This window comes from Thyridium curvatum, assembly GCF_004353045.1.
Source record: "Thyridium curvatum strain D216 chromosome Unknown NODE_12_length_601061_cov_81.036774, whole genome shotgun sequence".
Classification (NCBI taxonomy): Eukaryota; Fungi; Ascomycota; class Sordariomycetes; order Thyridiales; family Thyridiaceae; genus Thyridium; species Thyridium curvatum.
Window position 1 is genome coordinate 561,830 of NW_022156767.1, and position 13,336 is coordinate 575,165.

The window sequence follows — 13,336 nt, forward strand, 5'->3', positions numbered from 1 at the left end:
TCCTATGACCTAGCCTATGTCCTCGGTACCAGCATATCTACAGAGCATCGGCGTCTCTGGGAGGACGAACTTGTTAGAACCTACCTTGCGGAGTTCGTGAATGCTAGGGGAACCAAAGTACCTGTGGAAGAAGCGTGGATTGAGCTTCGGAGACAGCCACTTGGGGCCTTGGCTTATGGGACATTGACACTTACACCATCCTAAGCCACGCCTGACATGCAGACGGTCGGTACCACAATGTGCTTCATGGGAAAGATAACTGCCTTTATCAATGATCACCAGGTCCTTGATGCTTTTGACTTTTGAAGGAGGAACACCTGAAGCAGAAGATTCCGAGATGGTATCTATGAGATATTTGGTAGGTGGAAGATTCCATTTGCGGGAATCAGCTAGATAACATGGCGAAACGAGTTATTCAACGACCACATTGCCCCTTGTAACAGACATTTTCACATGCCGCAGATCAATGCACAGTGATACTTATGGCGTTTTGCAGTGCACCACTTCTCGCATTGAAGCGCATCTGTAGGTTGCGTAAAGGTATTGTTCCTCAACTCCCCTCAAACGACCTCCGTCTTGTGGTTCAAATACCCCTTGTCCAGCCTCCATCAACGGGTATATTTTGGCCGGTGATCTGTTCGAAATTCAATACACATCGCACATATAAGCACATAAGTAGATGAGTGTACGACTGACATAACTTGCTCGCTCAGAAGCAAGAAACAGAACCTGGGCCGCGATTTCTTCAGGAATACCCGGGCGCCTCATTGAGATGACGGGCTGAGGCTCAGCTTGAGGGATTGCGTGAGCTTCTCCATCTTTAATGATTTTCTCAGCCGTGCCGGTGTCAACAAGGCCTATTGCCACAGTGTTGAAAGTAATACCGAACGAAGAGAACTCGTTTGAGAGAGATCGTAAGAGTCCAACGGCAGCCCTAGAAGTTTGATCTTAGGACATCGGGACGGAGCAAGGAGTTATTGATCATGTGGGGTTACGTACAGCCTAAAAGTGTTCCCCAGAACAATGTGATGCCATCTATGGGGCTCCAACGTGCAGACGCTGCCCAAGTTGATAAATCGGCCCCATCCCCGGGCCTTCCAATGGGGTAGAACGGCCTTTGCCAAATGCACAACACTGAGAACACACTGCTCCGAGCTTACGCGAAAGTCCTCCGCAGTGGCCTCTTCGAAACCGAACTTGATCAGTGACCTGACGTTGCAGACGACAACATCTGGCATGGAGCCAAATGCCTTCATTGATTCCGCAATTGCGGTCTTGACACCATCTTCCTGTGTCATATCCGCGGAAACATAAGCTGCTCGGGTGGTGATCTCCTGAACCAACTTGACGGTTTCTTGTAGGGGCTCAATTCGCCGCGCGACCACTAGGACAGCAGCATGTTGTCTTGCAAAATCCAGGGCGATTGCCTTACCGATTCCACTAGAACCACCCGAGACTAGGACGACTTTGTCTTTCAAGCCTAAGTCCATGTTGCTCCAATTTGATTTCGCCAATGTAAGTCGTAGTTTCAGTGGTATTGCTTTCTAGGCGGCACCCACAAAGGCCATAGGGTCGGGAAGGACTTCAGATAAATCTAATAGTGTTAATAAGTACATGGTTGTGTGCCTGTACGCACATTTGATCCACTTAAAGGATGCTGTGGATGCCCCCTTCCAAAAGTCTATGATTGCTGTGACATATTGCACATAGCCGAAGCATTGACGTCCTAGCACTTTGCCGCGGCTGGCTACTTCGTAGGAGGCAGTGGAAGTGCTAGAGATAACCGCGGCAACGCCAGCTCCCATAAAAGCTGCCATGAAAGCCTCGGGTGCTATTACGGACTCAATATCAAGGAATTAATTAAACGGATATAAGTGTATCTTTGTTGGCATGGAAATTCCTCCCTTGACAACGAAACCGTGCTTTTCAACACTTAGCAACATGGCAGCATTTGACGCTAGTAAGAGAGAATGGTTCCTAGAAGTTCCTATCAACCCAGGAACTCTCGAAAAGCGGCTAGCACTACGTGGACAACATATTGCGGATGCGATGCCCAAGGTCGAGGCTGGCATCATCACGCTGGCAGCGAGCATTTTATCCAAGCCCACCGAGGACGGCGATAACAAGGACATGATCAAAGCAATCGCCACAGTTGTTGCAAAGACCGAAGAAGAGGCCAGGAACATTCTGGTCGACGATGTGTATACAAGGGAAGGGATATGGGACTCGGATAAAATTCAGGTCTACCCATTGAGGACGGGCATCAGAACGCAGAAATGACAGAACCAGCGTGATGAGACGAACAGGTTTCTTATTAGAGAAGGCAGAAAGCTACTGAGCTTTGCGACGGCGTATTTATAATGTCGATGGAGCTCTTGTGATTCGGATTCTCATACGTGCTTGGGTTAATTCGTGACACGAGCATTCTCCAGCTTGACATCCTTTGTGGCTTTCTCGGAATACCTTACCTCACACAGAACCCCCGTAAGCGATGATGTTGATTTGTAATTTGGAAGGCGTGAAGTGAGAATGCTCTGGCCAAATGTGTCTGGTTTCAAAACCTCTTACATCTAATAGCATAGCCAATCACATCATCGCTCGGTCCTTGGGGCTACTGAGTGGCCCGATATGTGTCCTCTCTTGCATCCCATAGCCAGCCCGTTCGGACTTACGGGTAAACGCTTCCTGTGTTCTGGGAATCACTATGGAGGCCGAAACTCAGTCGCCGAGTGCGAAGCGCAGAAAGATGAGGAAGGGAACGTGGAGCTGCTGGGAGTGTAAACGGAGAAGGATCAGGTGTACGTTCGCTCCGGACCAGCCCGACACGGTCTGCATTGGCTGCGCTCGGCGTTGCACCCAATGCGTGCCGCAGGAGCAACCGTAGAAACGGTCGACTCCGGTCGGGCAAAGTCGCCTCATTGGGGGCCGCATTGAGCGCATGGAGGTCATGGTCGCGCAGCTGGTGCAGCAGAACGCCGCCGAGCAGGCTGCTCCGCAGAGTTCACCAACACCTGTAATCCCTGGAGGGCGTTCTGGAAGTAAATCTGGTACTATCCTTACCCCAAGCTCCAGGTTCGGGACGCCAGTCTCGGGTGGCATGCCGCTACCCGGCAACTCTTCTATACCGGTGAGTTATTCACTAGCCACCTAAAGGGGGGACAATGAACGAACCAGGCTCATAGCGACAACTGACAGGATCGCATGCTCTTCGAGCCTGGAAGGTATCGAATACGCTATGTTGCAGTCATTTTATCAGGAAGAAAGAGGCAATTTGCTGCAGGCTTGGTTAGCATGGAGACGTGTCATGACCGTTGCCCAGGCCATGGGTCTTCATCGTGACACAGAAACGCGTGTCGAGTCTCTCTGTGAGGCTGAAGGTGTCGATGCTCGAGCGGTATGGAATCGACTAGTCTACCATGATCGTTATCTGAGTCTCATGTTGGGGCTACCTTCCCCTTTGTCAGAGCTCGTGGGTTCAAATAAGACACACCACATGCTTTGGGTTGCAATTGAGATTTTTGATGTGGAAAGTCTAGCCGAGGCCCAATACAAGGCGATTGCCCAAAAGTTGGGACCTGGCAAGAGGTACATGCCCAGAGAAGGACCCATTCATGCACAGAGGCCTATTTTCAGGCGTATACTCATCCTGGCTCATGCTTGACTCACTCTGCCCCCCCCCCCCCCCCCCCCTCCCCCCCCCCCCCCCCCCCTCCCTGGCCCATCCTGGCTCATCCTGTCTCAGTCTCGACTTCGTGTTGCTCACTGTTGCTAGGATCAGCTCAGCTCAGGGCGGCACGAGCTCACTCCGAAAGACGAAAATGGATTTTCGTGTGCTTGAGTTTCGTCACTGAGTATAGTGGTATTGACGCGTCACAAGATCTCTGTAATCACTCAGACTAGCGAGGCTGCGCCTCTAGTTGATAGATAATACAGGTTGATCCTCAGATCACATCAGCGTTTCTTTAGACAACCACAGTGAGCAATGGGTATTAGGATACACCTGATATAAGGGGAAGTCTTTTGAGGGTACCTGGGGCTAAATCAACCAAGGCTGCTGATGTTTAACTTCTCAAGGCTACTGTCTACGCCTGCTCCTTCATCGCATCTGCGATATTGTCAGCACCACCTCCGCCGCCTCCCCTCAGATCTTTGTTTGTCGTCTGGATCATGATGCGCTTGTAGCTGGTCAGAGATGGAGTCCCATCATCTGTGACCTCGAGGATGAGATGCAACACCTGGCCCCTGGGCACCGGCTTCCTGCTGATCAGCTCGGCACAGCACTTTTCCGGCCCCGGCAGCTGCACCTCGACCTGCCGTCCGCCGCCATCTAGCAATCTGATCTGCATCTCGTCGACCTCAAAGTGCACCGTCCACTGCGTCGCGCTCGGGTCCCGGTAGTGCCACCACCGGAACTTCAGCCCGCCGTCCCGCCCGTCCGGGTCGTATGTCTCCCGCGCGTCGAACCTCAGGACGCTGCCCGCCTCGGCCTCGACGCGGATGGGCGCCGGGCCCGCGCTGCCGTTGACGTTCACGACGGGGTGGTGATTGCCCTCGCCGAAGCTCCCGGCCGTCGACCATCGGATGCGGGCGGCGAAGTCGTTTTGGAAGGCGTCTCGCCACCGCCAGATGGTGGCGTGGTTGGAGTGGTAGGTGCGGCCGTCCTGCCCGACCACGACGTCCTTGGCGTCGGAGAAGTGCCGCGCCTGCTGGCCGGCCGTGCTTACGTCGGTGAGCTGGTAGCGGCCTCCCCACGACCCGGCGCTGGGGTCTTCGGGTACGCCGAGGCCGTTCTGGATCAGGTAGAGGAACGTCGGCGTGTCGCCCTCGGGAATGAACATGTAGTCCGGGTAGGCGGAGCCCAGGGGTCCGATCTGAATGTTGTCTTTGATCCACTCCTTGGTCATCTTGCTGAAGTCTGGCCCACCCTGGTCGAAGTGGTAGTACTTGTCGCCCGAGATGCCAGTCCAAGCGGCCATGCCGTATTGATTCCAGCCATGGACCGACGATATGTAGAAAACGTCGGGGAACTGGGTGCGGATCCAGGCCGCGGTGTCATCTTGGTCAGAGATGGTGTAGACACGGAGCTTGGCGCGCAGGGCGCCGGCCTGATCGGCAGGGTACTGGTTCCGGATCTTCAACAGCACTTGGGCCAGGACGTTGACGCCACCCCAGCACAGCACCCACAGCGGCTGGTCATCGGGCGCGGTGATCCTCTCGAGCAGCAGATCTCCTCCTTCGCTCAGCGGGATGTCGTCACCGACTACTGCGAACCCATACACTGGCGGACCAGACTTGACGATACTCCTCAAATAGTCGGCGGATGGGTAAGGGAAGTCGGGATGTGTATGTTTCTGCAGGTTATCAACAGCCCCCGCGTAGGCGTCGATGATCTTGATCATGTCCTGGGGACACGTCTTGTTCCGCAGCCATGTCGACGTGCATGCGACGAGACCCTCGGTCTGGAACTGGTTCGAGTAGAGCAAGTAGCGGACCAGAGACTCTGCGTCGTCGGGCTCGTTCGAGATGTCTGAAATGATGAAGACCCTTGGCTTGGCCGGGAAACTCTGCAACGTTGTCGTGGGCAACATCTTGTTGCCGGACTGGGATACGCAGACCTAGAGCACGGCATTGAAGTGCCGAGGAAGATGTTCAGGTTTGTCTTGATGAAAGAAGTGTCGTGGAAGGGCTTGGGGCACTGTCTGCCAGTTGCGGCATGATGCGTTCTGTCCGAACTTTAGCCGTATATTAGGTGCCCAAGCCAAGCGCAAGTCAGTTGTCCGAAATGGAAATACCAGACGCCTGCGGTTACGCATATTGGTTGTTGCAATAAAGGGTGGTTCACTCCACTCAAACTGTCTATGGCCTGCCGGGGTGTAACGACTCCTCGTGTGACTTCGGGTCGGATGAAGACCGACCCCAGAATTGTGTGATTCCTAGGGAAGAATTGATCGTCGTGTGGGGTTGGGCGGGATTCTGGGGAGCAATCCGGGGCAGAGAGAGTCCGGTTTGGGGAATCCTAAACGCCCGCCCACATCTCAGGGGCTGAAAATAACTAACGAGTCCGAGATCGCAGCCCGATCTAGCCGCTTCCGACTTCCTTGCCCTGAACCCTCCCACGAGCAACCTGTCCAAAAGGGAAGAGTTAAGCGCCTTGGAGGGGCGCCCTCGGCTTCGTAGCGCCCTTTCCTAGGCCTTGGTGAGGGATTCGGACGAAGCGCTAAGCTAGCTCTGGAGAGCCCGCCGGGAATGCGAGTCGAGGACGTGTCGATGCAGCACTCGGCAAATTTCAATCGGACCACTCAGCGGCCCCCGTGAACGCAGAAGCAGGTAAGCCGGGGAGATGCAAAAGCCTCGACTGTATAAAGCAAACGGGATACCCCAAAGTCCATTTTGCAGCATGAAGCCTTGTCTTGGCAAACCTAGAATTCATAACCAACAAAGTCTCCAACATCGCCTTGGTTGACAAAACAAGGAAGGCGTTATCAGAGTTGATCTACCCTTCCTGCAAGGTTCACAATGGCAGACCTCAAGTCAACCACCGATGCAGGGCATGTTGAACAGCCCAGCGAACAACTTGCCCGCCTCGGCAACCAAGACGATCATGATCTCGGCAAGATAGCCTCGCTGCGGCGGTACCCCTGGGCCTGCTTCTGGTGTGTCTACGCTGTGTGGTGCGTGCTGCTTGTCAGTTTCGAAAACCAGGCTTCGGGAAACATCTTGGGTATCCCCAGGTTCCGCGAGGACTTTGGCTCCTACTATGAGGGCGGCTACGTTCTTGCCTCGAAATGGCAGTCTGCTTTCCAAGGTGCACCCATTGCATCGTAAGTCCAGTACAGCAACCACCCCTCAGGTAGGACCATACACGCTAATACTGTTGTTGTGTCTCGAAAGATCGATCGTCGGTTCTCTTGGATCTGCGGCCCTCGCCGACTGGCTTGGTCGCCGAGCCGTCATCATGATGGCCCTTGTCATCAGCTACGCCGCTATCACCATGGAATTTGTCGCAACGACTCCTGAACTCTTCTTCGGTGGAAAGTTCCTGAATGGCTTCGCAACTGGAGCCTTGGCATCGGTTACTGTCACATACATCGGAGAGGTATGATGCGCACAACAACCCCCGTAGATGAGGCATACTGCTAACCGCAAACCTGTCCAGGTCACGCCTCTTGCCCTCCGAGGACTTTTCACCTGCTTCTCCGCCTTGTCATATACCCTGGGACCGCTCGTATGTGCCCTCATTGTCAACGATACCGGCGATTTGCCCAACCGGTGGGCTTATCGAGCTGTCTTCTGCGCTCAATATGGCTTTGCTGCCGTGGCTACAGCCGGAGTATTCTTCATGCCGGAGTAGGTTGCCTGGCGTCTTCATCCTTATTCTTCAAGGCCATGGAGCTGACTGTACGACAGGTCGCCTTGGTGGCTCGCCTCTCGCAACGAAAAGAGCAAGGCTTTGAACAACCTTGCGAAATTGGGCTACTCCGAGGGAGAGACTGTCAAGCGTTTTGCCATCATCGAGCTTACCCTCAACGAGATCAGCCAGGAGACCGCCGGCGTGACCTACTTGGAGTGCTTTCGCAAGTCCAACCTCCGCCGCACCCTGGTCAGCATCGCACCCCTGTGCATCCAGTCCCTCTCGGGTATCGCATTCATCGCCTCCTACGCGACGTACTACATCCAGCTCGCCGGCTACAGCACCTCCGAGAGCTTCAAGCTCCAAATCGTGCAGCAGGTGCTCTCGCTGGTCGGCAACGTCATGTCGTGGTGGCTGGTGGACCACGTCGGCCGGCGGAGCCTGACCATCTACGGCCTGGTCTTCCTCACCGCCGTGCTGTTCCTGACCGGCGGGCTCGCCGTCGCGGGCACCCCCGGCGCCATCAAGGGCACGGTCGCCATGATCATGATCTACTGCTGGTCGTACAACGTCACCATCGGCGCCACGGCCTTCACCGTCCTCTGCGAGGTCTCGACCTCGCGCCTGCGCGTCAAGACCATCGCCATCGGCCTGGCGGCGCAGAGCGCCCTCAACGTCATGTGGAGCTTCGTGCTGCCCTACCTCTTCAACCCAGACCGGGCGAACCTCGGCGCCAAGGTCGCGTTCATCTTTGGGGGGCTCTCGGTGCCCTCCCTGCTTTACCTGTGGTTCTGCCTGCCCGAGACGGCCGGCCGCAGCTACGAGGAGCTCGACGAGATGTTCGTCAAGGGCGTTTCCGCTCGCAAGTTCAAGACGTACAAGCCCGATGCCCAGGTAATGGGTGAGGTTGTTAAGCTGGCGATGAAAACTGAGGGGGCGACTGAAAAGCAAGAAGTCTGACGGGCCATCCTCGCATCGGGCACGACAACGTCAGGTAAATCAAAGCGATCAGTACTCAAAGGAAATGCTGTAACGAGTTCAATACAAGAGTCATTTGATTGAGCATTCTTCAAATCGACCTTTATCCTACGGCTCCCCGGGAGCTGCCGAATGTCATGTAATTTGCGGTCAACTTCGCGATACCGAAATTCCGCATCCTAGGTCTCCTTGGTAGCAGCGAGGGCCAGGCTTACATCTAAATCTGGCTATTTGATTTGGTGGAGGGTTATTGATCCCGTCCATTCCATGTATTCCTACGGAATCCTGCTCAGCGCTCTGCATGACTGTTACGTATGTCACATTGTTATGTATGGCCCAAGAAGTCGCAGTTGAGACAGATATTGCATACAGTGCGCCAAGTAGCCTATCTTGAAATTGCTCTTTCATGCCGGTGTGGCACACCACGGGCCGTGTGTCTTCCATACAACCTGATGGAGGGAAGTGCACAATGTACGTCAGGCCAATCACCAGGGTTGGATATGCTCTGGCTATCTGACAGGGCCTTTCGCGACTGCATCATCGAGCACAGTGACTGGCTAGGTTCAGCTGGTGCCAAGCTGTCTCAGTCACAGGGTCAGGTCGCACATCTAGACCTCACTGCTGTTCTCATTAATGATACCCAGTGGTCCTTGTGCGGATTGAGCATTCCGAATGCAACTCATTACTCAGTTCGGCATCATCACACGGACACGTCTTTTGAATAACCAATCAGATAGGAGACTCTGACGCAGTTGATGCATTTCCACTGCAGTGTGTGAAATGGGCTTATTAAGACACGTGCAAGGCTTTCAGATGGTGCTTGCCAGGAATGAGATATGAACGGCTTCGCTTCCCGTCCCGATGGGCTGCTCCTCTTACCATAGTGCGATAATAGCCCAAAGGCCAGGGGCTCTGTCATAACTACGAGATCTAGAGAAGGTGTTGTGGCTTGCTAGCGATATGGCCGCTCCAAACCCGATCTTCATTCTCATAGGGGTACTCGCTGTCCATGCGGTGTACCGGATCCTTATCATAGGCCGAAGGCACCCGCGAATGCCAAGAGGGCCTCCAACCCTGCCCTTTTTGGGAAACGCTCATCAGATACCGAGGACAGGGCTCCAGAAACAGTATGTGCATCCCGGCCATAGAAGATATACAACACTTCCTCGGACACTTCACTGGACTAATCTCTGACCTCATCGCTTTCAGGTTCGCGAAATGGGCTAAGGAATACGGGCCCATCTTCAGCCTGACAGTTGGACCTACGAATATTGTGGTACTTTGCGACCGCCGCGCAGCACACAAGCTACTAGTCGAGAAGGGCAATATCTATTCGGAGAGACCCCACAACCATGTCGCAGACCTCCTGAGCTCCGGGGAGCAAATCTCCTTTGGCTCGCTGACACCGGCTTGGAGGGAGAAGAGGAAGATCGTCTCGCATAACTTCTCGCCGAAGCGACTTGACGAAGACCACTTCAAGGTCCAAGAGGCAGAGTAAGGCTTTGAACCCCTTTACTCTATACTGGAACGTCACTCAGTAATGGCATTCAGGAAGACTGTCCTCATGACGAATCTATTGCATCATCCGGAGACCTTTTATCAAGAAATACGCCGTTATACAGCTTCTGTTGTCACATCAATCACCTTTGGCTACCGAGCGCCTACATATGATTCCTTCTGGGGACGTGTAAGTCCCGCAATCTACTATAAGCCCAAAAGTCAAAGGCGAATCTAACGCGACTAAACTAGACTGTATACGATTTCATGGACGAGGTAAGAGATCATCAGTAGCCTCGTAAAAACATCCAGCTCAGATTTATGTAGTGGACGGTTTGTTTAGAACCAGGTGTGAACCCACCGGTCGATGAATTCCCGATTCTGCAATACCTCCCGACCCCTCTAGCAGCGTGGAAGCGCCGAGCTCTGGCTGCGAGAGACCATACTTACGAGTTCTTGAGCGAGGCCAGGGATCGTGTCGAAAAGCGCCGTGCCAAGGGTGAGAAGCGAGACTGCATTATGGATCGTCTCTTGGATGAATCCGAAAAGCAAGGACGTCCAGCAGCCCTGACTGAACGAGGGTTCATCAATGCCATGGGAGAGGTTGTCGAGGGAGGGGCCGACACAACGGCTTCTCAGCTGTTGACACTGATCTTGGCTCTCACCCTTTACCCAGAAGTCCAAGAGCGAGCCCGACGTGAGATCGACGCGGTTTGTGGCACACAGAGGTCGCCACGCTGGGACGACTTCTCAAGCTTGCCCTATATCAACTGTATCGTCAAGGAAGGAATGCGGTGGAGGCCAAAGCAAGTGTGCCCTTCGAATCACAGCTGTGTCCCATATATTGCTAACCCGAGCGGTGGCCGTAGTACCCCAGTAGGATTCCCTCATAGGGTGACACAGGGTAAGCGCCGCTCCAAATATGTCTCGTGCCATTGTTATTCGTCTGCTTATGACAGTCTAGATGATGAATATGAAGGCATGTTCATTCCCAAGGACTCCATAGTCTTTCTTCCGTCTTTGGTGATCAATTACGATCAGGATTTCTACAAAGACCCGGACTCTTTCAAGCCTGAGAGGTATCTATCTCATCCAAAGCTAGCGAACGACTACGCTGGCAGTCCGGACTGGGCGAACCGGGATCACTACAGCTACGGGATTGGCCGACGCATCTGTCCCGGCATCCACTTGGCCGAGCGCAACCAGTGGCGCATCGCTGCCAACTTGCTCTGGGCATTTGAATTCTCGGAGCCCGTCAACCCCGAGACGGGGGAGATTGAGCATCTAGACCCGGAAGCATACACCCCCGGGCTTTTGCAGACGCCGTTGCCTTTCAAAGTCCAGATCAAGGTCCGCTCTCAAGCGCATGCAGAGACTATTCAACGAGAATATGCCGAGGCATTGGACTTTATGAAGCAGTATGAGTAGGTTGGTGGAGCATACGAATGCTTTGGTGGTCTGGCTTCCTTATGTTTATTGCAGCCTATGGGCTGAAATCATCGTCTAGTATCCTTCACTCTCGATCCATAGTGTTTCCCGGGGCGATAGCTAGCCTTCTGGAGGTTACGAGGTCAAATTAGGTAGAGTCTGATAGCTGTTCAGATTCATCATGATACATGCGTTCATTCCAGCACTTCTGATATCCACGAGCAAATCAGAGACCGCACTTACATCATGCCATGGCAACCAGGCCCTGGATGCCAGATTCCGTTAGCAAATGCAGGGACAGCGTCAAATCTAGGTGTCAATAGTGCCGTCTGCCATCCACGCCAGACCTTCTAGCGCCGGACAATTCCATGGCAGTTGTATTGGTGCACTCGGCTAGCTCGGGAAGGTGTCCGTAGTGTGTGGTTCTCACACATAGTCTACCTAGATGTTTGCAACCTCAAGGGTGGCCATCCGCGTATCCGCCCTGGCGCTAAGCCTGAACCAGCACTCGTGCCTGGGCCGCAATGCAAGGGAAACACCATTCGTTTCCCAAAAGACCTTATCTGGAAGAAGAGTGGGCGTCTGGCATGCAAATAATGTATTGATGCAACAAAAGAAAGCAAGCCCCACGAGTAGGCTTGGTTCGTCCTCGGCACTCGTGTGCCACGGACGCCATGGCGTCGACCGGCCTGGTCTCTACTCTTTTAAGAAGCCATGGCGCCCGTTGGACTGGAGTTACGGCCGCCGATCTATTTCTTCAATATCGATGATCATCCTCCAGACCCTCGTTCTGATTCCAAGTAGATTATTGTTTGGTCTTGCCATGATGTCGAGCACTCGCCTACTCACCCTGGTGGGTCTTCTGGTCGCGGCCAGTGCTGTCGATGCCACCCCCGCCTCTCCTCTCGAGGCGAGAGCAAGCAGCTGCAACGCCGACAACCTCTTGAGGCGCTTCAGAGACACCCGGTACTCTGATGGTGCCACCTCTTTCTGCCAGACGTTTATCGACGCGTACACGCACACCACTGTCACTGTGACCACTGTTGCCTCTGCGTAAGTAACCTGTTACATGCGATGCCTCCTTGGTAGAAACATATGTTGATCGGAGGCGGCTAGCATCCCTTCGGTGACCACTACGCCGTATTCCTACCCCTCGCCACTCCTGACTACCTCCTACCCCGACGAGCGCCTGTCGAGTGCCTGCAGCTGCATCGACCTCGCCACCAAGACCAAGACGGATACGACGTATGTCCCTGCGCCCACCGACACCGCCCTCGGCTGCTGGACCGAGGGCATCGGCGGCGCCAAGGCCCTGTCCGAGAAGCACTTCAACACGTCCATGACCGTCGAGAAGTGCGCCTCCCTCTGCACAGGCTCTGCCTTCTACGGCGTCGAGTACGGCGTCGAGTGCTACTGCGGCGACGCCGTCCAGAACGGCGCCTTCCGCACCGACGTCAAGGCCTGCGACATCCCCTGCGCCGGCAACCTGGCCCAGCAGTGCGGCGGCCGCTCCTTCATCAACATCTACCAGGTCGCCGGCTCGACGGCCACCCTGCCGCCCGCGACCCCGACCCAGGCGGTCTACCCGTACGCCTACGCCGGCTGCTACGCCGAGCCCGCGAGCGGCGCCAAGGCCCTGAGCACCGTGTACCAGGTCGCCGACATGACGCGGGAGATGTGCTTCTACGACTGCTACAACGGCGGCTACAAGTTCGCCGGCCTCGAGTACGGCACCGAGTGTTGGTGCGGCAACGAGTTGGCCAACGGCACCGCGCACGTCGACGACGCCGTGTGCAATATGCCCTGCGGCGGTAACCCTGCCGAAACCTGCGGTGCTGGCAACACCCTCCAGCTTTATGTCAATGGGGTTGCTGCGTCTTAGATGCTGTTGTTCTTGACGCGAGGCTTGGATAGGCTCTCGGATCAATGGTGCGGCAACGGATATCTCCAGCGTAGCCGATTTTTCTCCCTAGAAATCGTCTCACCATTCGCACTCAATCGCTTAACTGCCTATTGAATTCCTTAGCTTGTGTTGCCGTCTTCCACGGTACCAATCAACCAATCCCAATCACACCTTGATAC

General features: G+C 54.5%; 6 protein-coding genes across 6 annotated transcripts; 4 read left to right on the forward strand and 2 right to left on the reverse strand.

The window, feature by feature from the left end:
• Positions 1-583: 583 nt before the first annotated feature.
• Positions 584-1,490, reverse strand: E0L32_003006 (uncharacterized protein; the record flags this gene model as incomplete). The annotated part of the gene is made up of 4 exons (XM_031137259.1): positions 584-634; positions 697-934; positions 1,000-1,384; positions 1,433-1,490. 4 exons carry the CDS (start codon positions 1,488-1,490, stop codon positions 584-586), a joined length of 732 nt encoding a protein of 243 aa, XP_030999616.1.
• Positions 1,491-1,941: 451 nt separating this feature from the next.
• E0L32_003007 (uncharacterized protein) lies at positions 1,942-2,280 on the forward strand (the record flags this gene model as incomplete). The annotated part of the gene is made up of 1 exon (XM_031137260.1): positions 1,942-2,280. One exon carries the CDS (start codon positions 1,942-1,944, stop codon positions 2,278-2,280), a length of 339 nt encoding a protein of 112 aa, XP_030999617.1.
• A 1,802-nt stretch (positions 2,281-4,082) lies between these two features.
• On the reverse strand, positions 4,083-5,588 carry E0L32_003008 (uncharacterized protein; the record flags this gene model as incomplete). The annotated part of the gene is made up of 1 exon (XM_031137261.1): positions 4,083-5,588. One exon carries the CDS (start codon positions 5,586-5,588, stop codon positions 4,083-4,085), a length of 1,506 nt encoding a protein of 501 aa, XP_030999618.1.
• A 928-nt stretch (positions 5,589-6,516) lies between these two features.
• Positions 6,517-8,311, forward strand: E0L32_003009 (uncharacterized protein; the record flags this gene model as incomplete). The annotated part of the gene is made up of 4 exons (XM_031137262.1): positions 6,517-6,821; positions 6,892-7,096; positions 7,157-7,347; positions 7,408-8,311. 4 exons carry the CDS (start codon positions 6,517-6,519, stop codon positions 8,309-8,311), a joined length of 1,605 nt encoding a protein of 534 aa, XP_030999619.1.
• A 1,147-nt stretch (positions 8,312-9,458) lies between these two features.
• Positions 9,459-11,254, forward strand: E0L32_003010 (uncharacterized protein; the record flags this gene model as incomplete). The annotated part of the gene is made up of 5 exons (XM_031137264.1): positions 9,459-9,823; positions 9,881-10,016; positions 10,079-10,102; positions 10,154-10,730; positions 10,791-11,254. The coding sequence occupies 5 exons, from the start codon at positions 9,459-9,461 to the stop codon at positions 11,252-11,254; spliced, it is 1,566 nt and encodes a 521-aa protein (XP_030999620.1).
• An 826-nt stretch (positions 11,255-12,080) lies between these two features.
• Positions 12,081-13,136, forward strand: E0L32_003011 (uncharacterized protein; the record flags this gene model as incomplete). Its single annotated transcript, XM_031137265.1, has 2 exons — positions 12,081-12,307; positions 12,371-13,136. 2 exons carry the CDS (start codon positions 12,081-12,083, stop codon positions 13,134-13,136), a joined length of 993 nt encoding a protein of 330 aa, XP_030999621.1.
• Between the last annotated feature and the right edge of the window lie 200 nt (positions 13,137-13,336).